General features: G+C 38.8%; 4 protein-coding genes across 6 annotated transcripts in view; 2 read left to right on the top strand and 2 right to left on the bottom strand.

The window, feature by feature from the left end:
- Window positions 1–1,243: 1,243 nt before the first annotated feature.
- Window positions 1,244–5,774, bottom strand: LOC110451678 (short-chain collagen C4-like). The gene is made up of 3 exons (XM_021499819.1): window positions 5,492–5,774; window positions 4,240–4,314; window positions 1,244–2,186 (listed from the first exon to the last, which is right to left on the bottom strand). Exons 1-3 carry the CDS (start codon window positions 5,736–5,738, stop codon window positions 1,705–1,707), a joined length of 804 nt encoding a protein of 267 aa, XP_021355494.1. The 5' UTR covers window positions 5,739–5,774; the 3' UTR covers window positions 1,244–1,704.
- A 1,632-nt stretch (window positions 5,775–7,406) lies between these two features.
- Window positions 7,407–10,462, top strand: LOC110451667 (insulin-like growth factor-binding protein complex acid labile subunit). Its single transcript, XM_021499807.1, has 3 exons — window positions 7,407–7,768; window positions 8,098–8,199; window positions 10,129–10,462. The coding sequence occupies exons 1-3, from the start codon at window positions 7,407–7,409 to the stop codon at window positions 10,460–10,462; spliced, it is 798 nt and encodes a 265-aa protein (XP_021355482.1).
- Window positions 10,463–11,840: 1,378 nt separating this feature from the next.
- Window positions 11,841–14,810, top strand: LOC110451666 (insulin-like growth factor-binding protein complex acid labile subunit). Its single transcript, XM_021499806.1, has 3 exons — window positions 11,841–12,134; window positions 13,713–13,931; window positions 14,451–14,810. The coding sequence occupies exons 1-3, from the start codon at window positions 11,841–11,843 to the stop codon at window positions 14,808–14,810; spliced, it is 873 nt and encodes a 290-aa protein (XP_021355481.1).
- Window positions 14,811–19,006: 4,196 nt separating this feature from the next.
- Window positions 19,007–25,245, bottom strand: part of LOC110451650 (alpha-2B adrenergic receptor-like) — a 32,910-nt gene continuing 26,671 nt past the window's right edge. For all 3 annotated transcript variants that reach the window (XM_021499771.1, XM_021499769.1, XM_021499770.1), the window contains exon 2: window positions 19,007–22,184. In XM_021499771.1, coding sequence (XP_021355446.1) covers window positions 20,550–22,124 — 1,575 coding nt within the window. In that variant the 5' untranslated portion in view covers window positions 22,125–22,184 and the 3' untranslated portion in view covers window positions 19,007–20,549. The remainder of the gene's footprint in view (window positions 22,185–25,245) is intronic.

Genomic DNA, 25,245 nt, shown 5'->3' with positions numbered 1-25,245 from the left:
ATAGTCTACAACTATCCCGTCCGGGGCTTACGCCTATAGTCTACAAGTATCCCGTCCGGGGCTTACGCCTATAGTCTACAGATATCCTGTTCGGGGCTTACGCCTATAGTCTACAACTATCCCGTCCCGGGCTTACGCCTATAGTCTACAACTATCCTGTTTGGGGTTTACGCCTATAGTCTACAACTATCCTGTTCGGGGCTTACGCCTATATTGTACAACTATCCCGTTCGGGGCTTACGCCTATAGTCTACAACTCTCCTGTTCGGGCCTTACGCCTATAGTCTACAACTATCCTGTTCGGGGCTTACGCCTATAGTCTACAACTATCCCGTCCGGGGCTTACGCCTATAGTCTACAACTATCCTGTTCGGGGCTTACGCCTATAGTCTACAACTATCCTGTTCGGGGCTTACGCCTCGGATGGGATTATGCTACAAAATCCTTAACCCTCGACTGCGATTAATGTAAAGTTTCCCCACCTTTGGGGTAAGACAGAAAAATCTTAACCAAAGGGGCCAGACTTTTAAGAATCTTACCCCAAGGGTAGAGATTTGTCTGTCTTAATCCTAAGGTAGGGATTGATTATTTTTCCTTAATCAATTAAAAGTGGTTATTTCATGAAAAGCATACGAGCAACGAACAATTTGGTAGGTTACATAAACAGTTACTGAAATTACGCAACGCCGAGACTAGGGAGGCGGTTTCTGTTGGTGAACAGACGCGCTAGATATACATTCCTTTGTCAGTATTCAAAACTACTTAAAAGATTATTCAGGTTTCAAAGATGAGTACACATAGTACAATTAGTACAATTAACTTATAATACTTGAGATGTTTTATAGTATAGGTAGGCTTGAAAGTTTTGACACTTTTTCAAACTTAAATGCTATTTTACAGCACTTTCTACCTACGGCTATTTGGCCCCGGGAGTGTATCATTTCCATTTGACGATTGATAAAGAAAAGGGTTGTTTCTGAAACGTCATAATATACTTTCAGCCCATATTTGTGTAAGAAACAAACAGTTTCCCATTGAAATAAATATGTTGATTGTCTCAAAAACTTGACAGCTTCCTTTGTCTGCTCTCTCGTTCTTACTTCATCATCGCTTGTATATATTCATATATAAAAATGTACACAATGCAAGTAAATTATATGAAAATATGTTTTTATTGACAAAAGAAGATGTTACATTTTGACAACTATATATATATATATGACGTCATAATATCTTCTTCAAATGAACTGTTTGACAAATCTCCTTGAAGTGATGAAAATACTTCAGACGTGTTGTTGAGATTATTTATTTTTATAGATATGAATTTTTAAAGGTGAAAGTACTTATACTGAAAAAAACCTCTTTAGTAATTTCTTTTTAACTAGTTCATAGATATATAAAGAAAATGTTTGCGAAAAGTCGGTTGTTATACTCATGTCTGTAATTATATAGCTATTGTTTGTAACACCATCTTTGTTGTGCTGTTATCCTGTCAACATGAATAAACCTTTTCCTGATGAACCTCTAAAGAGATGACAGTACTATGAAAGTACTAAGAAACTCTTTTGTCATTTGTTTCATTTTTAACCATCACAAGGCCTTAGGATGCATTTTTTGTATGTATGTATTAATAGACACGAAAAATAATGATTAATCAATTGCAAATGGGGTACCAGTTTGTTGTGTCCTCATTTATTTGACAATTCATTTCATACAAACAACACAAGACAGGAATTTCCCATCCTCGTATGGCGGACAAGGCAAAGACCCACATTTAGTTTTGACCCCGTAAAACAGTTTACCATTTTCATCTAGGAGGGTTCTCGTGGGAAACGTCTGTGGGTCCTTATCCACACACACGTATTGTGACGCTGCTTGGAAGCTATGGTAACCGGAGGCTAAGTCACCATGATACGCCTCCGTCCAACCGGGGTAGCACTCTGTCCTACCCGGGATCATGAGAGAAGTTGTGCGCTGATTACCAAGACAAACGGCGCACGGTACATCATGTACGCCACCAGACATCCCAAACATGATATTAGGGGCCTGGTACTCAGCCCCATACATAAAACCTACCCAGTCATTGTGAACAATATCTTTATGTGGTCCCCAGATCGGATCACTTGGCATACAGACGTATTCAGCTGCAGCTCCAGAATGGGTAAAATGAGACCCACCAGCATATCCTGGATAAGAAAGTTAACGCATTACAATAGTAGTTCTATATGACGGTTTCCAAGTTAACAGTTGATAAAATACTTAAATAAGATAGGTAAGCAAACGACGGTGTATGTAACTATCCTGCTTACATTATAATACCATACATATCCTGATATATTATCTTGAATTGAAATAAACAAAAGTCTCCATTTAGCATCTGATCTTAATATTTTCAGAATATTAAACCATTGTTTTAAAGCATCTAAAAAGAGGGGGATGACGTTTCGTGTTCTTATTGTGGCACTCTTCAAGCCCTGTTTACGCCTATCGCTATCCTGCGTGCACCATTATAACTATGCCTTTTAGATAAACGTACAATATAATTTCTATACTGATACATAAGGCATTTGATCATAATTCGATTACCGAGTGAGGCATATATTCAGGTGTCCATTGTTTGTTTGTCCACACTTAGATATAACATATAACGTTTTTAGCACTTTTTACTTTTATGTTTACGTATTTTTTCATTCAAATGCGGAATGATGCAATTTTAAACATTTATCTAAAATTATTATAACCAGATTAGAAATTTGACAAAACCGGAGGTGATACGATACGGAGATCCTAATATTGGTATACTGGTATATTAGTATACGTAAATACTAAAAGCGTATTGCGATATTAAACAATTTACCGCGATACTAAAAGCGTATTGCGATATTAAACAATTTACCGCGATAATAAAATCGTATTGCTACACTGAACAAGTGAAAAAGTAAACATGTGGCGAAAAGGCAAATACACATTCATTTAGGAAGGAATGTAAATCTGGATTTTCATAAACTTATGATATATTATATTCGATATCTTAATTGCTTATAAAGTATCAATCTCTATTAAATATATCCTATAATTAAAATATCTTAGATCAATTATATGATATTTTGGACATCATATACATAAGAAATTACATACATAGCAGGTCCGTTTGGAGCATTACTCATTAGCGATAATGTATACTTCAAAGTTGCTCTATGCGGCTATTTTTAGCACAATTTGCAAAGTTGCGTTACCCGATGCACGCGTATTTTTCAATATTTCATTCGCACTTTTAAACTGTTATGATAAAATCATTTCGTGTTCATATCATTACCAGTTTATCTCAACAGTTATATTCAATACCCAAAGATGTCCCGTTTATTTCCAAAACCCTATAATACAACACCAGATGCTCGCAGTTTTTGGATCTCTCGTTTGTTCTTGTAGACTCCACGGCAACGGTAACTAGGCAATCATTACAAAACCCAGTTCGTGTGCTGTGATCTAACTATCAGTATTTAGGTACATTTAGCCATATGACATGGTAGGTCAGGTTTTTTCGAACCCGTCCTGTGATTACCTTTATCTACCATTCCATCGAGTGCAGTTATCAACGTTATTGTCAAAATTGAATTTACTATCGTATTTCTGGGTACTTTTTACACTATGTCATTAAAGTAAACGTATGTAAATGATCACAAACACGTAGAAAAACACAAAATCCAGCCGTCCTGTCAGTCGGTGCAGTAATCATCGGTCGCTGTAAACAACGTGACGTCATCGGAATGTATGAATTTCAACAATGAATGTATACATTTCAACCATGTATCTTTTGCATGAATACACTAATGAGTTGTACAAATCTGGTATCCCAGGTACTTCTGTTTATTTCCGAAAATAGCAATGAAAACCCCCGGGTTGTTGACGTACACATATGTACACGGTGTATGTATCACTACGCGCACGAGAATGACTGTCGTTATCGACAAAGGTTATTGAGTCAATTACACTTGAAACTGTAAATATAATGTAATAATTGTCAGTTTTGCGACAATTTTAGTGTGTACAAGATATATGATTAAAAATATAAAACAAATTTACCTGATAAAGAAAACCCTATAAGATATTTCAAAACAGGATATTAAGTATTTGATATCAATAACACATGTATAACTAACATATCCTACAAGAAGAAAACATACGTGTAATCTTTTATACGAAGATACATTATATATAGTATAACAATAACAGTCTTACCTGAATATACCATAGTTGTTGTGTTAACGGGGCAGTCGATTCTACCCCATCTGGTAAACACAGGTCCTTCGTCAGCTGTCAGCAGGTAAAAGTGTATATTAGAACAATGTGGCATACTTGAAAATAATCGGTATATAAAACGAGAGTTACAATGTAGATACACATGATAATCAACCATCACAAGTTTGGGGACCTTTTTTCCACAGAACGCTCAGATATTATATCGGAAAACATTCGATTGCTATGAACTATATACTGTATACCTGGAAACTTTCGCCCCGTTTAACTTTCATCCTTCATCGGCACAGTCATTATTTGTCCAGTGTTAAATTATCCCTACACCGCAGTACAGTACAGGGACCACTTGTATAAAACATCTGAAAGTTAAGGAAAATCTCAAGCAATGTATTGTCGATGGGAAATCTTAGATTTGAGGAAATCTCAAGATTTGAGATGTTTTATACAAGTAGGCCCAGTACAATACCCGAGTTAAGCCTCAGTGTAGACGAAATAGTGACAAAACATTTGCCGTCGTATACATAATTCTTATTCTAACTTTCGCCGTCATGTTAAATTCGCCCTCAGATCGGAAGGCGAAAGAGGTGAAAGTTACACTGCGGCTAAAATTCCCCGGTATACAGTATACACAAGTGGTTGTGGGTAAAAGTGGTTCTATAATGAAACAAGTGAAAACATATAAGCTCGTTATAAGCAAAATGTATTCGTTTGAAAACTTAAGTAATGTCACGTTAATTACACAATTATGCCTTATTTATAATGAATCGATAAGAGTGCTTGTAGTAAACCTGCTTTACTGATCACATTATACAACAATATGCTATAAGCCTTCCTAGAATGTTTTCTAACTTTATTTATTGTCTGTAACAATTATGAAAAAAGTTATTTCAACTTATATTAATCACTCTTGTTGGCCCGGACGTTAGCGCGCATGGGGTCTTAGTGTAAGAGGAAACCGGAGTACCCGGAGAAAACCCAAGTGGTCGGGCAGGTGACCCTACACCTTTTCACGTCCGATCGGGGAATCAAACCACGGCCGCCTTGGTGAAAGGCAAATGTGCTATCCACTACACCACCCGACAACCTTTATAGCATCCCAGAGAGAAATGTTCCTAGAATGTTATTGTCATCAAAGTGAAGAGCGTGTTCTTTAAGTCAGATTATACCCATGTTCCCCAATTTACCTAGTACATGCATTCCGATTTATAACATATACATGTTAAATATGCGTTACCTTTTGTGCTCTTGTAGGTTTCCAACAAGTTTATCCTTTCTTCATATCGATTTTCTAAATGACCGATTCTTTGCTGAAGTTTTTCAATCACGTTTTGGTTTCGCTCCAGTCTATCTGACACATATACGTCCAATATTGGTCGAATATTTTCCAATATTCTTTGCTCTACCAAAGCATCATTCACGGCATCACGGTTAATACTTTGTGACAGCACTACCACGAAGAGGAAAATACAAAGTGGCCACATTTTGCTATCCCTGTATTGTTTCAGTGGCTGGTCATAGAAAAGACCTTCAAAACAATGTAACAAATTTATACTCACCAGACTATCAACAGGATCCAAAGTACAAACGATCTAATTACACGTTTCCGCATTTAAACTAATAGGCGCACGTCATTGGGACCAGTTACTGCCAATCTGAGGAGGGTTACAACATTCCGATATCACCAGTTTGTGAGGGAGTCATCCAATGCCTTGGCTCTAGTTACGATGAGTCGTCGTGTGCCAAGACCGGTTAATAGTTTTGTATGTGTATTGGTTTAACGATCAACTACAGCAACAGTCAACTGACTTCTGTACGCTTTACTGTCCTTTCGAGAACATTTCAATCGTTACTTAACCGGTGTATTCACGTTTCCGGGACTTTTCGCACTTGTTCTGCATCAGTTATCTAGTAATAACAGATATGTCTACCGTGGCTGATAATGTTATCACTGGATTATATAACCCCTCAAGTTTCAAGATGTATCCTATACCGATACCTTCTTTAGTGAACTGTCTGTACTAACGTTTCTCTGTCTATCACAAAATCTTTTACCTGTTCTTCATGATAATGTTTTTAGGAGGACAGTCTACGCTAGAGGCATCGGTCTATCACACGATGTTCTTCGCAATAATACCGGCAGTGGACTGTCTGTACTTGAATCCCTCCATCTATCACACAACCAAATACAGCTTCTTCGCGATAATACCTTCAGTGGACTGTCAGTACTTAGAACCCTCCATCTATCACACAATCAAATAGCTGTTCTTCACGATAATACCTTCAGCGGACTGTCTGTACTTGAATCCCTCTATTTATCACATGCCCAAATAGCAGTTCTTCGTGATTATACTTTCAGTGGACTGTCTGTACTTGAATCCCTCCATCTATCACATAATCAAATCGCTGTTCTTCGCGATAATACCTTCAGTGGATGTCTGTACTTGAATCCCTCCATCTATCACATGATCAAATAGCTGTTCTTCGCGACAATACATTCAGTGGACTGTCTGTACTTGAATCCCTCCATCTATCACACAACCAAATACAGCTTCTTCGCAATAGTACCTGCAGTGGACTGTCTGCACTTGAAACCCTCCATCTATCACACGATCAAATAGCTGTTCTTCGCGATAATGCCTTCAGCGGACTGTCTGTACTTGAATCCCTCCATCTATCACATGACCAAATAGCAGTTCTTCGCGATTATACCTTCAGTGGATGTCTGTACTTGAATCCCTCCATCTATCACATGATCAAATAGCTGTTCTTCGCGACAATACATTCAGTGGACTGTCTGTACTTGAATCCCTCCATCTATCACACAACCAAATACAGCTTCTTCGCAATAGTACCTGCAGTGGACTGTCTGTACTTGAAACCCTCCATCTATCACACGATCAAATAGCTGTTCCTCGCGATAATGCCTTCAGCGGACTGTCTGTACTTGAATCCCTCCATCTATCACATGACCAAATACAGCTTCTTCGCAATAGTACCTGCAGTGGACTGTCTGCACTTGAAACCCTCCATCTATCACACGATCAAATAGCTGTTCTTCGCGATAATGCCTTCAGCGGACTGTCTGTACTTGAATCCCTCCATCTATCACATGACCAAATAGCAGTTCTTCGCGATTATACCTTCAGTGGATGTCTGTACTTGAATCCCTCCATCTATCACATGATCAAATAGCTGTTCTTCGCGACAATACATTCAGTGGACTGTCTGTACTTGAATCCCTCCATCTATCACACAACCAAATACAGCTTCTTCGCAATAGTACCTGCAGTGGACTGTCTGTACTTGAAACCCTCCATCTATCACACGATCAAATAGCTGTTCCTCGCGATAATGCCTTCAGCGGACTGTCTGTACTTGAATCCCTCCATCTATCACATGACCAAATAGCAGTTCTTCGCGATAATACCTTCAGCGGACTGTCTGTACTTGAATCCCTCTATTTATCACATGACCAAATAGCAGTTCTTCGTGATTATACTTTCAGTGGACTGTCTGTACTTGAATCCCTCCATCTATCACATAATCAAATCGCTGTTCATCGTGATAATACCTTCAGTGGACTGTCTGTACTTGAATCACTCCATCTATCACATGATCAAATAGCTGTTCTTCGCGACAATACATTCAGTGGACTGTCTGTACTTGAATCCCTCCATCTATCACACAACCAAATACAGCTTCTTCGCAATAGTACCTGCAGTGGACTGTCTGTACTTGAAACCCTCCATCTATCACACGAGCAAATAGCTGTTCTTCGCGATTATACCTTCAGCGAACTGTCTGTATTTGAATCCCTCCATCTATCACACGATCAAATAGCAGTTCTTCGCGATTATACCTTCAGTGGATGTCTGTACTTGAATCCCTCCATCTATCACACAATCAGATATCTGTTCTTCGCGATAATACATTCAGTGGACTGTTTGTACTTGAATCCCTCCATCTATCACACAACCAAATACAGCTTCTTCGCTATAGTACCTGCAGTGACCTGTCTGTACTTGAAACCCTCCATCTATCACAAAATCAAATCGCTGTTCTTCGCGATAATACCTTCAGTGGATGTCTGTACTTGAATCCCTCCATCTATCACATGATCAAATAGCTGTTCTTCGCGACAATACATTCAGTGGACTGTCTGTACTTGAATCCCTCCATCTATCACACAACCAAATACAGCTTCTTCGCTATAGTACCTGCAGTGACCTGTCTGTACTTGAAACCCTCCATCTATCACAAAATCAAATCGCTGTTCTTCGCGATAATACCTTCAGTGGATGTCTGTACTTGAATCCCTCCATCTATCACATGATCAAATAGCTGTTCTTCGCGACAATACATTCAGTGGACTGTCTGTACTTGAATCCCTCCATCTATCACACAACCAAATACAGCTTCTTCGCAATAGTACCTGCAGTGGACTGTCTGTACTTGAAACCCTCCATCTATCACACGATCAAATAGCTGTTCTTCGCGATAATACCTTCAGCGGACTGTCTGTACTTGAATCCCTCCATCTATCACATGACCAAATAGCAGTTCTTCGCGATTATACCTTCAGTGGATGTCTGTACTTGAATCCCTCCATCTATCACACAATCAGATAGCTGTTCTTCGCGATAATACATTCAGTGGACTGTCTGTACTTGAATCCCTCCATCTATCACACAACCAAATACAGCTTCTTCGCAATAGTACCTGCAGTGACCTGTCTGTACTTGAAACCCTCCATCTATCACACGATCAAATAGCTGTTCTTCGCGATAATACCTTCAGTGGATGTCTGTACTTGAATCCCTCCATCTATCACACAATCAAATAGCTGTTCTTCGCGATAATACCTTCAGTGGATGTCTGTACTTGAATCCCTCCATCTATCACACAATCAAATAGCTGTTCTTCGCGATAATACATTCAGTGGACTGTCTGTACTTGAATCCCTCCATCTATCACACAACCAAATACAGCTTCTTCGCAATAGTACCTGCAGTGACCTGTCTGTACTTGAAACCCTCCATCTATCACACGATCAAATAGCTGTTCTTCGCGATAATACCTTCAGTGGATGTCTGTACTTGAATCCCTCCATCTATCACACAATCAAATAGCTGTTCTTCGCGATAATACATTCAGTGGACTGTCTGTACTTGAATCCCTCCATCTATCACACAACCAAATACAGCTTCTTCGCAATAGTACCTGCAGTGACCTGTCTGTACTTGAAACCCTCCATCTATCACACGATCAAATAGCTGTTCTTCGCGATAATACCTTCAGTGGATGTCTGTACTTAAATCCCTCCATCTATCACACGATCAAATAGCTGTTCTTCGCGATAATACCTTCAGTGGTTGTCTGTACTTGAATCCCTCCATCTATCACACAATCAAATAGCTGTTCTTCGCGATAATACATTCAGTGGACTGTCTGTACTTGAATCCCTCCATCTATCACACAACCAAATACAGCTTCTTCGCAATAGTACCTGCAGTGACCTGTCTGTACTTGAAACCCTCCATCTATCACACGATCAAATAGCTGTTCTTCGCGATAATACCTTCAGTGGATGTCTGTACTTGAATCCCTCCATCTATCACACAATCAAATAGCTGTTCTTCGTGATAATACCTTCAGTTGAATGTCTGTACTTGAATCCCTCCATCTATCACACGATCTAATAGCTGTTCTTCGTGATAATACCTTCAGTGGAATGTCTGTACTTGAAACCCTCCATCTATCACACAACCAAATACAGCTTCTTCACGATAATACCTTCAGTACAATGTATGTACTTGAAACCCTCCATCTATCACACAATCAAATAGCTGTTCTTCGCGTTAAATCCTTCAGTGGACTGTCTGTACTTGAATCTCTCCATCTATCACACAAACAAATACAGCTTCTTCGTGATAATACCTTCAGTGGACTGTCTGTACTTGAATCACTCCATCTATCACACAATCAAATACAGCATCTTCGCGATAATACCTTCAGTGGACTGTCTGTACTTGAAACCCTCCATCTATCACACAACCAAATACAGGTTCTTCGCGATAATACCTTCAGTGGACTGTCTGTACTTGAAACCCTCTATCTATCACACAACAAAATACAGGTTCTTCGCGATAATACCTTCAGTGGAGGTCGGTACTTACATCCCTCAATCTATCACACGATCAAATAGCTGTTCTTCGCGATAATACCTTCAGTGGACTGTCTGTACTTGAATCCCTCCATCTATCACACAACCAAATACAGCTTCTTCACAATAATACCTTTCAGTGGACTTTCTGTACTTGAAACCTTCCATCTATCACACAATCAAATACAGTTTTTTCACGATAATATCTTCAGTGCACTGTCTGTAATTGAATCCCTCCATCTATCACACGATCAAATAGCTGTTCTTCGAGATAATACCTTCAGTTCACTGTCTGTACTTGAATCCCTCCATCTAATACACGATCAAATACAGCTTCTTCGTGATAATACCTCCAGTGGACTGTCTGTACTTGAATCTCTTCATCTATCACACGATCAAATAGCTGTTCTTTGCGAAAATACCTTCAGTGGATGTCTGTACTTGCATCCCTCCATCTATCACACAATCAAATAGCTGTTCTTCGTGATAATACCTTCAATGGACTGTTTGTACTTGAATCCCTCAATAAATTACATGATCAAATAACTGTTCCTCGCGATAATACCTTTAGTGGACTGTCTGTACTTAAATCACTCCATCTATCACACAATCAAATACAGCATCTTCGCGATAATTCCTTCAGTGGAGGTCGGTACTTGCATCCCTCAATCTATGTTCTTCGCGATAATACCTTCAGCGGACTGTCTGTACTTGAATCCCTCCATCTATCACATAATCAAATCGCTGTTCATCGTGATAATACCTTCAGTGGACTGTGTGTACTTGAATCTCTCCATCTATCACACAATCAAATACAGCATCTCCGCGATAATACCTTCAGTGGACTGTCTGTACTTGAAACCCTCTATCTATTACACAACAAAATATAGGTTCTTCGCGATAATACCTTCAGTGGAGGTCGGTACTTGCATCCCTCAATCTATCACACGATCAAATAGCTGTTCTTCGCGATAATACCTTCAGTGGACTGTCTGTACTTGAATCCCTCCATCTATCACACAACCAAATACAGCTTCTTCGCAATAGTACTTGCAGTGGACTGTCTGTACTTGAAACCCTCCATCTATCAAACAACCAAATACAGGTTCTACGCGATAATACCTTCAGTGGACTTTCTGTACTTGAAACCTTCCATCTATCACACAATAAAATACAGCTTTTTCACGATAATATCTTCAGTGCACTGTCTGTACTTGCATCCCTCCATAAATGACATGATCAAATAACTGTTCCTCGCGATAATACCTTCAGTGCACTGTCTGAACTTAAATCCCACCATCTATCACACAACCAAATACAGGTTCTTCGCGATAATACCTTCAGTGGAATGTCTGTACTTGAATCCTTCCATCTATCACACAATCAAATAGCTGTTCTTCGTGATAATACCTTCAGTGGAATGTCTGTACTTGATTCCCTCAATAAATTACATGATCAAATAACTGTTCCTCGCGATAATACCTTCAGTGGACTGTCTGAACTTAAATCCCTCCATCTATCACACAACCAAATACAGGTTCTTCGCGATAAAACCTTCAGTGGAATGTCTGTACTTGAATCCCTCCATCTATCACACGATCAAATAGCTGTTCTTCGCGATAATACCTCCAGTGGACTGTCTGTACTTGAAACCCTCCATCTATCACACAATAAAATAGCTGTTCTTCGCGATAATACCTCCAGTGGACTGTCTGTACTTGAATCCCTCTATCTATCACACAATCAAATAGCTGTTCTTCGCGATAATACCTTCAGTGCACTGTCTGTATTTGAAACCCTCCATCTATCACACAATCAAATAGCTGTTCTTCGTGATAATACCTCCAGTGGACTCTCTGTACTTGAAACCCTCCATCTATCACACAATAAAATAGCTGTTCTTCGCGTTAAATCCTTCAGTGGACTGTCTGTACTTGAAGCCCTCCATCTATCACACGATCAAATAGCTGTTCTTCGTGATAATACCTCCAGTGGACTTTCTGTACTTGAATCTCTCCATCTATCCCACAATCAGATATCTGTTCTTCCCTTCAGTTCACTGTCTGTACTTGAATCCCTCCAACTATCACACTATCAAATAGCTGTTCTTCGTGATAATACCTTCAGTGGACTGTCTGTACTTGAATCCCTCCATCTATCACACGATCAAATAGCAGTTTTTCGCGATTATACCTTCAGTGGATGTCTGTAATTGAATCCCTCCATCTATCACACAATCAGATATCTGTTCTTCGCGATAATACATTCAGTGGACTGTCTGTACTTGAATCCCTCCAACTATCACACGATCAAATAGCTGTTCTTCGCGACAATACATTCAGTGGACTGTCTGTACTTGAATCTCTCCATCTATCACACAATCAAATACAGCATCTTCGCAAAAATGCCTTCAGTGGACTGTCTGTACTTGAATCTCTCCATCTATCACACAACCAAATACAGGTTTTTCGCGATAATACCTTCAGTGGACTGTCTGTTCTTGAAACCCTCTATCTATCACACAACCAAATACAGGTTTTTCGCGATAATATCTTCAGTGCACTGTCTGTACTTAAATCCCTCCATCTATCACACGATCAAATAGCTGTTCTTCGCGATAATACCTTCAGTGGACTGTCAGTACTTGAAACCCTCCATCTATCACACAACCAAATACAGGTTCTTCGCGATAATACATGCTCTGGACTGTCTGTACCTGAAACCCTCCATCTATCACACAACCAAATACAGGTTCTTCGTGATAAAACCTTCAGTGAACTGTCTATACAGGTTCTACGCGATAATACCTTCAGTAGACTGTCAGTACTTGAAACCCTCCCCACCTCACACAACCAAATACATGTTCTTCGTGATAATACCGTCAGTGGACTGTGTGTACTTGAATCTCTGCATCTATCACACACTCAAATACAACTTCTTCGTGATAATACCACCAATGGACTGTTTGTACTTGAATCCCTCCACTATCACACAACCAAATACAGCTTCTTCGTGATAATACCTTCAGTGCACTGTCTGTACTTAAATCCGTCCATCTATCACACAATCAGATAGCGGTTCTTCGTGATAATAACTTCAGTGAACTGTCTGTACTTGAAACCCTCCATCTATCACACTATCAAATAGCTGTTCTTTGCGATAATACCTACAGTGGACTCTCTGTACTTGAATCCCTTTATCCATTACATGAGCAAATAGCTGTTCTTCGTGATTATTCATCCAATGGACTGTTTGTACTTGAATCCCTCCACTATCACACAACCAAATGCAGGTTCTTCGCGATAATGCCTTCAGCGAACTGTCTGTACTTGAACCCCTCCATCTATCACACGATCAGATATCTGTTCTTCGCGATAATGCCTTCAGCGGACTGTCTTTACTTGAATCCCTCCATCTATCGCACAATCAAATAGCTGTGTTGCGCTGTCTGAACTTAAAGCGCACCATCTATCACACAACCAAATATAGGTTCTTCGTGATAATTCCTTCAGTGAACTGTCTGTACTTGAATCTCTGCATCTATCACACACTCAAATACAACTTCTTCACGATAATATCTTCAGTGCACTGTCTGTACTTAAATCCCTCCATCTATCATACAATCAAATAGCTGTTGTTCGCGATAATACCTTCAGCGGACTGTCTTTACTTGAATCCCTCCATCCATTACACGATCAAATAGCTGTTCTTTGCGATAATACCTACAGGGGACTGTCTGTACTTGACTCCCTCCACTATCACACAACCAAATATAGGTTCTTCGTGATAATTCCTTCAGTGAACTGTCTATACAGGTTCTACGCGATAATACCTTCAGCGGACTGTCTGTACTTGACTCCCTCCACTATCACACAACCAAATGCAGGTTCTTCGCGATAATAAATGCTCTGGACTGTCTGTAACTGAAACCCTCCATCTATCAAACAACCAAATACAGGTTATTCGCGATAATACATGCTGTGGACTGTCTGTACCTGAAACCCTCCATCTATCAAACAACCAAATACAGGTTTTTCGCGATAATATCTTCAGGGCACTGTCTGTACTTAAATCCGTCCATCTATCACACAATCAGATATCTGTTGTTCGCGATAATACCTTCAATGGACTTTCTGTCCTTGAATCCCTCCATCTATCGCACAATCAAATAGCTGTGTTGCGCTGTCTGAACTTAAAGCGCACCATCTATCACACAACCAAATATAGGTTCTTCGTGATAATAACTTCAGTGAACTGTCTGTACTTGAACCCCTCCATCTATCACACGATCAAAGGGGGTTTCTTCGCGATAATACCATCAGTGGACTTTCTGTACCTGAAACCTTCCATCTATCACACAATAGTACCTGCAGTGGACTGTCTGTACTAACTGTCTGTATTTGAATCCATCCATCTATCACATGATATAATACCTTGAGTGGACTGTCTGTACTAACTGTCTGTATTTGAATCCATCCATCTATCACATGATCAAATTGATGTTCTTCGCGGCAATACATTCAGTTTCAGTGGATGTCTGTAATTGAATCCCTCCATCTATTACACAATAAAATAGCTGTTCTTCGCGATAATGCCTTCAGCGGACTGTCTGTACTTGACTCCCTCCACTATCACACAACCAAATGCAGGTTCTTCGCGATAATGCATGCTCTGGACTGTCTGTACCTGAAACCCTCCATCTACCCTCAATCTATCACACGATCAAATTGCTGTTCTTCGCGATAATACTTTCACGATAATATCTTCAGTGCCCTGTCTGTACTTGAAACCCTCCATCAATCACACAACCAAATACATGTTCTTCGTGATAATACCGTCAGTGGACTGTGTGTACTTGAATCCCTCCACTATCACACAACCAAATATAGGTTCTTCGTGATAATTCCTTCAGTGAACTGTCTGTACTTGAAACCCTCCATCTATCACACAGTGGACTGTCTGTACTTGAATCCCTCCATCCATTACATGATCAAATAGCTGTTCTTCGCGATAATACCTTCAGGGGACTTTCTGTACTTGAAACCTTCCATCTATCACACAATCAAATACAGCTTCTTCACGATAATACCTTCAGTGGACTGTCTGTACTTGAATCCCTCCATCTATTACACAATAAAATAGCTGTTCTTCGCGATAATACCTTCAATGGACTTCCTATACTGATTACATTAGCTTAGGGTTCGTGTGTTTTGTTTCCATCACAATTGCAGTCATTCCTGTTGTTTTTGCGCAGTCCTACTTCAAAAGTGAATTCTACACTCAGTCAGGAGTTTTCTTGTCTTGCCACTGTCGAGCGACCAGGAGCAGAGTATTCTTTTGTAGTGTTGGTTGGCCTCAACAGCTAAGTTTTTGTTATTGTAGGTATTTGTCATATCATAAGTATGAAAACAAGAGTTGGCAACATTACATCATCACAGTCTCGCCAACGAGATATCAATGTTTCAAAATCACATTGTTGTGATAGCAACACATTTCTCCTACTTGTATCCTTTCGAAGTGTTGGGAACGTTATGTAATTAAAAAATACATAGAAAATCATATAACATTTATCTATATAATAAACCAGTAGATACACGTGAATCTAATCACAATAGTTTGAATCCTTAAATTTTTGAAATTTTCTGATAATGTCTTCGCCTCCGTGTGTCTCTGGTACTTCAACACTTCTATTCCCTTCAACAGTCAGCTAATGATATTTGTCAAAAGATGAGAAAACATTCTGTACATCAGTAGTTGCTTATTTATATCTATACAGCAACTAAAGGGCATGTTACACACTACCAATGTACCTCGCCGGGACTAAACCGGAGCAAAAAAATCGAACGGCCAGAAACTACTTGCAAAAGCACTTGCTCCTGCAGCGCAACGGCGGAAATTTTTGAGCAAGTTCAAAATTTTCGACCGTCGCCTCCCGTTAGTAATTTGTTTCGCCGATGTTCTGACGATGTGTTGACAATGTACTACCGGTCTAGTATCGAGCCCCGAAAATCGCCGTGCTCCAGTATAGCTACGGGGACCCAAACCGGCTAGGTGTGACAGGCCCTTAAACAAGGATCCACCGCGATGACCTGGACTAACTCGGAAGTGACAAATATGGCCGATTACGTTTTCAGTAAACTTTTTGTACTTGCCGCCTATATCTTAACAATAATCAGAAACCGTTTCATGTTCACGTTTTCAGTCATCCCCGGCTACTCCATAATCGTAACTTCGTAACCCCTGGAATATCGAGGATGGTTTTCAATAAACTTTCTGTACTTAATGTCTTTATCTTTACAATGAGCAGAAACGAATCAATAAAAATGTGGTGTTTTCCAGTTGTTGCGTCAGGATATTGTGTCCAAATCCAAACATATATTAGAAAAGACTACAAAAAAATAACAGTATTGCTAGTAATACGATTACAGTTATGTATATGCAAACGTAACGATTGCAATGACCCCTACTTGCGATTTAAATACTTAACCTACAAATGATGACACCTAAGGACGAACAAGTTCATTTGAACTCGACTTATTTCTGACCAAATTCTTTGCTGTATGATTGGTTAAGTATTGTCATATCATTGACGATCTTGATTAATTCTTATCGATATAAGCATTCTTAAGGATCCCTGCCCCACTGCACCGTGAATTTTCGTTTTTACAATTACTTCCCCTTAATTTGGTTTGGATATAACTGCAGCACAGTTTGTCCGTGACACTTCCGTAGACCAAGTAGCTCAGTCGGTTAGAACGACAGTATAACAATTCGATGTCCATTTTTCGAATTTTTGTGTAACCACGCTTTTTAACACCCAGAACACTTGTTGAACACTTTTGTTTAAGTACCTGCAAGGCATACCTCTTTTTCCTTTTTCATTTTTTTATCAAAGTTATAATCATTGCGAAAAAATCAGTTTCGAATGCATAGTTTCATTTTTGGCAGCGGAACGGTGATCCTTAATAAATTTATATATACTGTACTTGCATATTTGATGTATGAAATCGGGAGACTGTGAGTTCTAGGGGAGATAAGTCAAAAGTGTTTTTTTACGAATCCTTGTACATGTCAAACGATCAAAAGGTCAAATGTAAACATTGAAAACAGTATTTGGCTTTAAGTCTCTTCAAAATGTTTACAAATCATTGACAAAACATGTTTTATTTATTAAGTTATAACAAGAACAAGAAATTGAGCTTAAGCAAAGAATCCATGCTTGAGAATGAGAACGAATCTGGACCCGTATTCATGAAACTGTTCTCATGCTCAAACTCAGAATCTGTGCTCAAGCCCAATTTCTTGTTACAGTTATAAATTATTGAAGAGTCACATTTTGTCGATGATATGATGAATGATAGAGAGACTTCAAGCCAATTACCGTTTCAAATTTTTACAACATTGCCTGTGTCACAGTACTTGAGCGAGTTACAGTTTACTGTACAAAAAAAGTTGGTTTGAGCACAGAATTTATACCTGAGCATGAGAACAGTTTCATGATGAATACGGGCCCTGGTTTAGTTCTTTTGTGTCTTTACACTCAGAACTATTTTGTTTGATTCATATTTATTACGTTTCCAGCTAGGTCTCGCAAAGAATGATTTTCTGTTCAGAAATGACAGTTTTCAATGGGGGTATCCTTATGTTATAGATGGTTGTTTTGATTTGGAACTCTCCTACGACAGAGGCGGGAAAGTAGATATGGTTTTAATCTCTAACCGTAGTTGTCGTTCACTTACACTCACAAGCTTTCGAGTATTTCAGAAATGTGTTATACAATCAATTAATTAAAAACTTCACTTTTCCAAAACATGTCACACAAAACTGATTTGATTATGTTTGTATCCGCCATTGTGTAATCTGACTTGGTATCTACGTACACCACTTAAATTAAACCACGCTGTTAGCACATGTTGGATTCGTGATGAGTGTGAAAGATTATATTGTAAAAAAAAATGCAAATAAATATGCACCTGGTTTCGGTTTTAACAGGCAAACAGTTCAAACCATTGGAATATCTATTACAGAAAAGGCGACATTCTGGTGAACTTACGTGATGACCAATGCTGCCCATAGTGTAATGTCCTAATGCACATGACCAAGTATCACATGATCAGAGGCTTATCATAATGCAGACTAATTTCTAGCCGTTGACAGAGGTGTGTGTGAGTGTCAGGAACGTCAACTCTGGGTGGAGATCATACTTTTGCTCTTTGCATCCCTGGAGGGTGTCGTAGCAGAATTGAAAGCTTAGTGTGTGCTGTCTTGTTCCTATGATGTAAATCAAAAGAATATCGCGGTCACATGACGGTAAATAGAATGGCTTTGATGTCCGGAGTGGCTTCTCTGTAATCTTCAAAGAACATGTATATATCAGCCTAGCGATTGGTCAGGTTTGTTTACCTGAGACCAATCAAACAGCTAGCCGCGTGCCTTCAATTTTGCTAAGACATATTCCAGGGGTGCAGAGAGCGAAAGTGAGCGGAACCCCTGGAGAATCTAGGTTGGGTAGAGATTGGATGTGGTTTCAGTCCGCTTCATAGTGAGATAATCATAATAAATAAAATATATAAACAATTCTTTCTTTTCAATTTATGTATTCCTCTTCGGGACATGTTTTATTGTTCATACATTCACAAGATCACACCTTGTTATAAGCACTCACAGGTACAAACTGATATATTCGTTTATTTATATATATTCACTTACAGCCTATTTCATTTTAGTTAACATGAATACCACATAAAAAATACGTACACTGTATATTTGAAACGTTAAAATGTTACAATAGCATATAACAAATGTGATATTTTGCCGCATTGTATTATAAATAAATTGGCAAACAGAAAAAGGATGTTTCGCTAATGAAGTAAATAGAGGGAGCAAACAAATTTTACCCAGAGGTGTTGGATTTAAGTCAGAACTGAAGCGCTAGGATCTTTAAAAATGCCTTTAGATGTACTTTTTTTTATAAAAGTTGCCTCCCTTAGGTCATTGAAGACTGTGTGAGGCATTCTCATGCAATGCATAGGTTGCTAGCTGTACCAGAGCCTTGAGATTCATATGCGTGAAAATAGGATGAATCCATTCCAGTGTAAGGGTAAATAAGTGATACATGGGTTTTGACGTATACAGTAAATGTACAGTTAGGTAAGTGTATAACCTGTTGTGAGTGGAATGGACCGCTAACATACATAGTAGGAGCTCTGTATAGCTAACCTATTATATCTAACATGCCGCGCATTGTTGCTATAAAAACTCTCAGATGTACTTTTATAATACAATGGCTTTTCAATACTTTCTTGTAACAGGCATTTTGGCCAATACTGTAATTCGGAGTGATGATGTTAAAACAAATCATTAAGTGTGAAACGTATACTGTAAGTCTGCCTTTTATTTCTTTTCAACAAAACTGAAGCTATTTTCTGTCAAAGAAAACACAGCTTTCTTGTAAATAAAAAATCGGAAATTTTGAAACAGAAATGAAGATAAAGTAAAAACTGAATAAATTAAACACTCAGGTATTGCTGTTAAAAGCCAATCGTTTGCCGAGGGTACCACCCCCATCCATCCGCCCCCCACCCTCCCCATACATAAGAACTGGTTTGATTTATATTATCTATAAAAAAAATATAAAATATACATATCACGAGCACTAAGTCAATTATAAAATTATAAGTTACATAAAATTTATATATAGAAAGTACACAGGTACGAAAATATGTTCACGAAATCAAATGGAATCATTTCCGAAAACCGAAAAAAGGTCCGGACTAATATCTTTCTGGAAAAATGTAATAATAAGAATCACACTATAACACTTAAGTTCCGGAATTAATTTAAAATGCGTTTTCATACACTTCAGTTACCTACTGAAAGCATATTAAGATAAATTAATTTTCCATTTTAAAATCAAACTTTTTACATATGCCCTCCTGATCTGAATTTATCTTCCGGCGCGAAAAAAAAGGAGATGTGCTGATAACTGGAAGACGATTGGTGATGCTCCACAAATCATGTAAGAGTTTTACTGTGTAAAATCGTCACCAGACCAGAAAGGCATACATGATCCTATAGCACACGTGGTCGTTCTGTCTATTGCAGAATACTGCAGCGGAAATGACGTAAATTACGTAGACCGGGACAGTCCACTAAGTTCTGCATGAGCCATATCTCCCTCTTTGTGTCTGGTTTTGCAGCAGCAACAGAAAAGTTTTGCACATTGTCCGAAAACCATTTTCTTGAATTCCGTGTTCAGGAAGCCGTATATGATTGGATTTAAGGCGCAGTTGAATAAAAATGACCTGTGAAAAAGCTCACTGGCAACAAGCTGTGCTGGCGTGAACTCGTTCGGGTCATAAGTTATAAATAACGTTGACCATATCACTAGACACAAATAGGGCAAAAAGCTGAGAACAAACGCAATACTTATGGACAGAGCAATTATCGTGTATCGCTTGGTGTTTATATTTTGCGATCGCATCTTTTCCTTTCGGTGGTCAATATTTCCTGAAGCGTACGCGTCACGTGTTTCTATTTCCGCCATGGAGTTTGCTGTGGACGCGTATGACATCCTTGATGTAGCAGACCCTTCACGCATAGGGCTTCCAAACTTGTTTTGTCCAAATGCTTTCCCCTTGTTCGCCATGGTAGCCGAACTTACTCTACGAATATTCTCCGGAACTTTTTCGGTGCCTGATTTTTCGGTAAAACTTCTAGTTTGCCGAATTTTTCCCGATACTCCATTTACAATGTCCTTCTCGTGGTCTGGATCCATTGTTTGAGGGATAACTTTGTGTGGACCCATTTTCAGCGACCGAGCACTGACCGCGATTGAATTGGCCGAGGTAGGGCGACGGTTGGCATAGTCGTCTTCGCCGATAGGCGAAAGTGAACCGTCCCTGAGGTCATTCCCTAAACCAGCCAAATCATCCGTTCTGCTCCTGCCTTCGGAGTTTGTCATGTCACTCGCAACCGTCATCGAACTCGTAGGACGAGCAGATGATACGTTTCTCTCGATGCCTGTGGCGTAGAACCGGAAGCTACGCAACTTGTATAGTTGTCTGCCAACAAGCGTATACAACGCTGTAAGCACTATGAAAACGATGATAAAGCACAGGAAAAGAAACGAATTATAGATTGTCACAAATAATTTGTAGTCATCAGCTGGATTTAGAGTACAATCCCGGGCAACCACAGATGTATCCTCGGTTAGATTTTTCTGAATTACCGTGTTGAGAAAAATGGAAGGCCACGAACAAAACAGCGCAAAACCAATCACAGCAACAATTATCCATCTAGCCATTTTGTCGGTTATCTGTGCGTCGAAAGGTTTGCATATTTTCCGGAATCGGTCAACCGCTATTGCAATTAGAGTCGTCCCGGAACCTATACTAGAAAAATAATTTACAAAACGAAGAGCGCGACATGTTGCAGCACTGTCGAAAGTGTAAAAGTTGATTAAGTCTGAAATTTCCATGGGCAAAGATATCACGCAAGATAACAGGTCGAAAATAGCCAAAGTCACTATAAACATATAGGATGCCGTGGTTTTCATTCGGCATCCGTAAAAATAGATAACAAGCGGATTTCCGAATAAACCCAACACCATAAGCACTCCAATGACTATGATTACCGGAAGTAGAATCGAAACATAACTGTCATTGATTTCCTGCAGCCGTAGTTCCTGTTCCGGCGTATTCATCTTGACACTGTTTTCAGTCTAATCAATTGTTGACAGGTATCGAAAGCCGTCCTGAACCGCCTGTAAAATAAAACATAAAAGTTTTAATATTTAAGTTTTAATAAACATATGGGATTATTTTGCTAAAATTTAATTATTAAGGATCGAAACTTTTGGTAAATAAGGCAAAGCGAGGAAGGGCAAAACGATCTGAGAACTTTTAGAAAGATTTCCTGTCCATGGATTCATGATTGCCTTCTGCCTTGAGCAGCATTAGACATACGTTTGGCCGTGTATACGCAGTTGATGTTTTTTTTATTTGATAATAATTTTTTCCGAAGAAATTGTCAAGTTGTCAGCCATTATCCAACATGAGCAATTTACATCGCCGAAAATTATTATTGATAAAATAAAGTAATGTAAAGTATACATATATTTTAATCGTCTATGATTTTTATTTCGGCCAAGACAGACGAATACGGATCTACAAACTTCACAATCAAAATTTGATGTCACGGTTTCCATTCAGAAAATAGCTCAGTTATGCACATTTCGTACACATTTCTCTGCTCAACAGATCTAGAAGTGGCGCACTCTTGACGACTTGAAACGTACAGTATACTAGTACCTTATGTTCCGTTACATAAGAGAATGCAATTTTGTATTGTTGGATTCTTAACGGCCCATCAACCGAAAATGATCATTAGGGCCAATAAAAGTAGATAAAACATGTTAAATGAAATGACAGCAAACGAACGAAAAGGTAAAATTCTATCATCCTCGATACTCCAGCGGTTACGCTTACTTTTGCTCTTTGAACCCCTGGAGGGTGTCGTAGCAGAATTGAATATGGTGGCTGATATATGACATTTCGTCTGTTCGCTTTGTCGCTCGCGAAATAACGCCAAGCGAAATAATGAAATAACGATTTAACGCCAAATTATTTCATAATTGAAGGCTTAAGTGTGTGCCGTCTTGTTCCTAGGATGTAAATCAAAAGAATCTCGCGGTCACATGACGGCAAAACAGAATGGCTTTGATGTCCGGAGTGGCTTCTCTGTAATCTTCAAAGAACATGTATATTAGCCTAGCGATTGGTCAGGTTTGTTTACTTGAGACCAATCAAACAGCTAGCCGCGTGCCTTCAATTTTGCTATGACATATTCCACGAGAGCGAAAATGAGCGTAACCCCTGAAGTATCGAGATTGGTCGTCTGTATGATGTCAACACAATCAGCGTCACCTTGCAAACAGGCATGGGGTGTAAATTATTGTAAACAATGTGCATGCAAAGTTTATCATCTGGACATATTTCCCCCTACCCCAACCCCCAGGGCCACCTCAACACCCACCCCGGGATTATTTTGAGATCTTGAAGCTTTTTGTTTTACACGTGAAAAATAAATCCACATCTTAATCTAAGTTGAGGTTTCATCTTCCATTTTGAAGGCGAAATCATGTCATATAATCATAGACCTTCGTTCATCCGGAAAATACATGTAGCTCGTTTATCTGCACAGAGTGTTTTCCGGTCGCCTAAACTTATACCTGAATTAATGTACGTTTCATTACAGTATTCGGAGCACAAGGGAGATATGATAAGCTCGTAAATAGATAAGACTTTTTCATAATTGTTGTAAAATAAACAATTTTATATAAATTTAAATTACGATTGATGGTTCTATAATCCAGATTTTTAAATGATGTTTTTTCATGCATGGCTTAATAAAAGAAAGAAAACATTTTTTTCACAATCGCAAATTTTTTCGCGCCGTTTCGTTAAACTCGGGAAAACATGCGTGCTGAAAAGGAAAACGAGAAACTTGTATATGGTGTTTTTATGAGAAACTTAAGGTAGAGGTAGCTTAATATACCTCGCCAGGGGTGATGGGTGGCGAGGTTCGTATATGTTACGGATCGCGTCCGGTCACGACACAAAGATGAGGTAGAATAATCCAGGTGTTGTGTTCGGGTACACACCTGTTGTACAGAAAACGTATTGTTAGCTTAGCTGTTTTCCCTTTTCTCATTTCTGTTTTACTTTTTCAGTATAACGACATTACGTTAATACAAAGGCTGATTGAGGGCATACAAACATACTTTTTTCGTTATAGCGAGATAGTCCTTGTTTATAAAAACTAAATTATCGGTGCAACAATATGTTGTTTCGCTATAGCGACTAAAGTCTAGATCTCGTTACAACGAGATAGTGGTTCGTTATAACAACTTAAATCTCGTAACTATGAGATAGATTTTCGTTAAAGCGACCGATTGAACGTTATATGAATAATGAGATGGTGTTTCGCTATAACGACACTTTTTTCATTATAACGTTATAATGACTAAATTCTAGTTACAACGAGATAGGTTTTCGTTGTAGCGACTAATTTAACGTTATATATGTAATGAGATGGTATTTCGCTAAAACGACCAAAATATCGTTATAACGAGAAAAAGTTATCTACTTAAAATTACTTTTATAGCACATTATAGTGGGACCTTAGCAAAATATCAGCGGGAATGGCATATGACACAATAGGCATTATATTGAGGTGATTTATGTAGCCTACTGTTTAAACGTGACGAACTTTTTACGAAATATTCATTTATTTTTTTATTGAAGTTCAGATATAAAGTTACATATATTGAGATTGAGCATTATACAAACTAAGGTACGGAAATGAGAGCTACGAAGAAGTGAATATATTAACGTTACCCCCGAATGCAGTATGCTAACTATGTAAATGTTTTCGAACACAGGGACCTGCTACAAATGTAATGTTTTACAGTCGGTATGTCTGGACCTAAACTGCAATGTTCAAAGTAATATTAAAAAATGTTTTAAGAGTTTAAATCAACTCTCGGTACCCTTATTGACGGTATGCATGTATATAGCGTCTATTATTAATACTGTGAACAGATCAGTTTAGATTCAAACATGCGAATCATAACAATTTCGCGGGTCCCTGTGTCTCAGACAGGGTACCTTGTTTGGGTCGATTTTTTGATATGTGATACAGTTTAGATTTTGTCGGTGCACTACAATTCAGTTTACGGCTTCATACGTCTTGCTCTGAATAATAACAATGGCGATAAATTAACAATGATTTCCTCGTGATCTGCCTCCGGATCCTCAAATGTT

The sequence above is a fragment of the Mizuhopecten yessoensis genome, unplaced genomic scaffold (genome assembly GCF_002113885.1).
Source record: "Mizuhopecten yessoensis strain PY_sf001 unplaced genomic scaffold, ASM211388v2 scaffold6163, whole genome shotgun sequence".
Lineage (NCBI taxonomy): Eukaryota > Metazoa > Mollusca > Bivalvia > Pectinida > Pectinidae > Mizuhopecten > Mizuhopecten yessoensis.
This window is presented reverse-complemented; position numbering and strand designations above follow the sequence as displayed.

Coding starts and splice junctions, on each gene's coding strand:
- LOC110451678 (XM_021499819.1), bottom strand. CDS start 5,738: ATGTGGCCACTTTGTATTTTCCTCTTCGTGGTAGTGCTGTCACAAAGT. Junction 4,315..5,491: donor AACCTACAAGAGCACAAAAG/GTAACGCATATT, acceptor ACCTGCTGACAG/CTGACGAAGGACCTGTGTTT. Junction 2,187..4,239: donor AACAACTATGGTATATTCAG/GTAAGACTGTTA, acceptor TTTCTTATCCAG/GATATGCTGGTGGGTCTCAT.
- LOC110451667 (XM_021499807.1), top strand. CDS start 7,407: ATGTCTGTACTTGAATCCCTCCATCTATCACATGATCAAATAGCTGTT. Junction 7,769..8,097: donor GATTATACTTTCAGTGGACT/GTCTGTACTTGA, acceptor ACGATCAAATAG/CAGTTCTTCGCGATTATACC. Junction 8,200..10,128: donor GATAATACATTCAGTGGACT/GTTTGTACTTGA, acceptor TAAATCCTTCAG/TGGACTGTCTGTACTTGAAT.
- LOC110451666 (XM_021499806.1), top strand. CDS start 11,841: ATGTCTGTACTTGATTCCCTCAATAAATTACATGATCAAATAACTGTT. Junction 12,135..13,712: donor ATACCTCCAGTGGACTGTCT/GTACTTGAATCC, acceptor AACCAAATGCAG/GTTCTTCGCGATAATGCCTT. Junction 13,932..14,450: donor TCTTCGTGATAATTCCTTCA/GTGAACTGTCTG, acceptor AACCAAATACAG/GTTTTTCGCGATAATATCTT.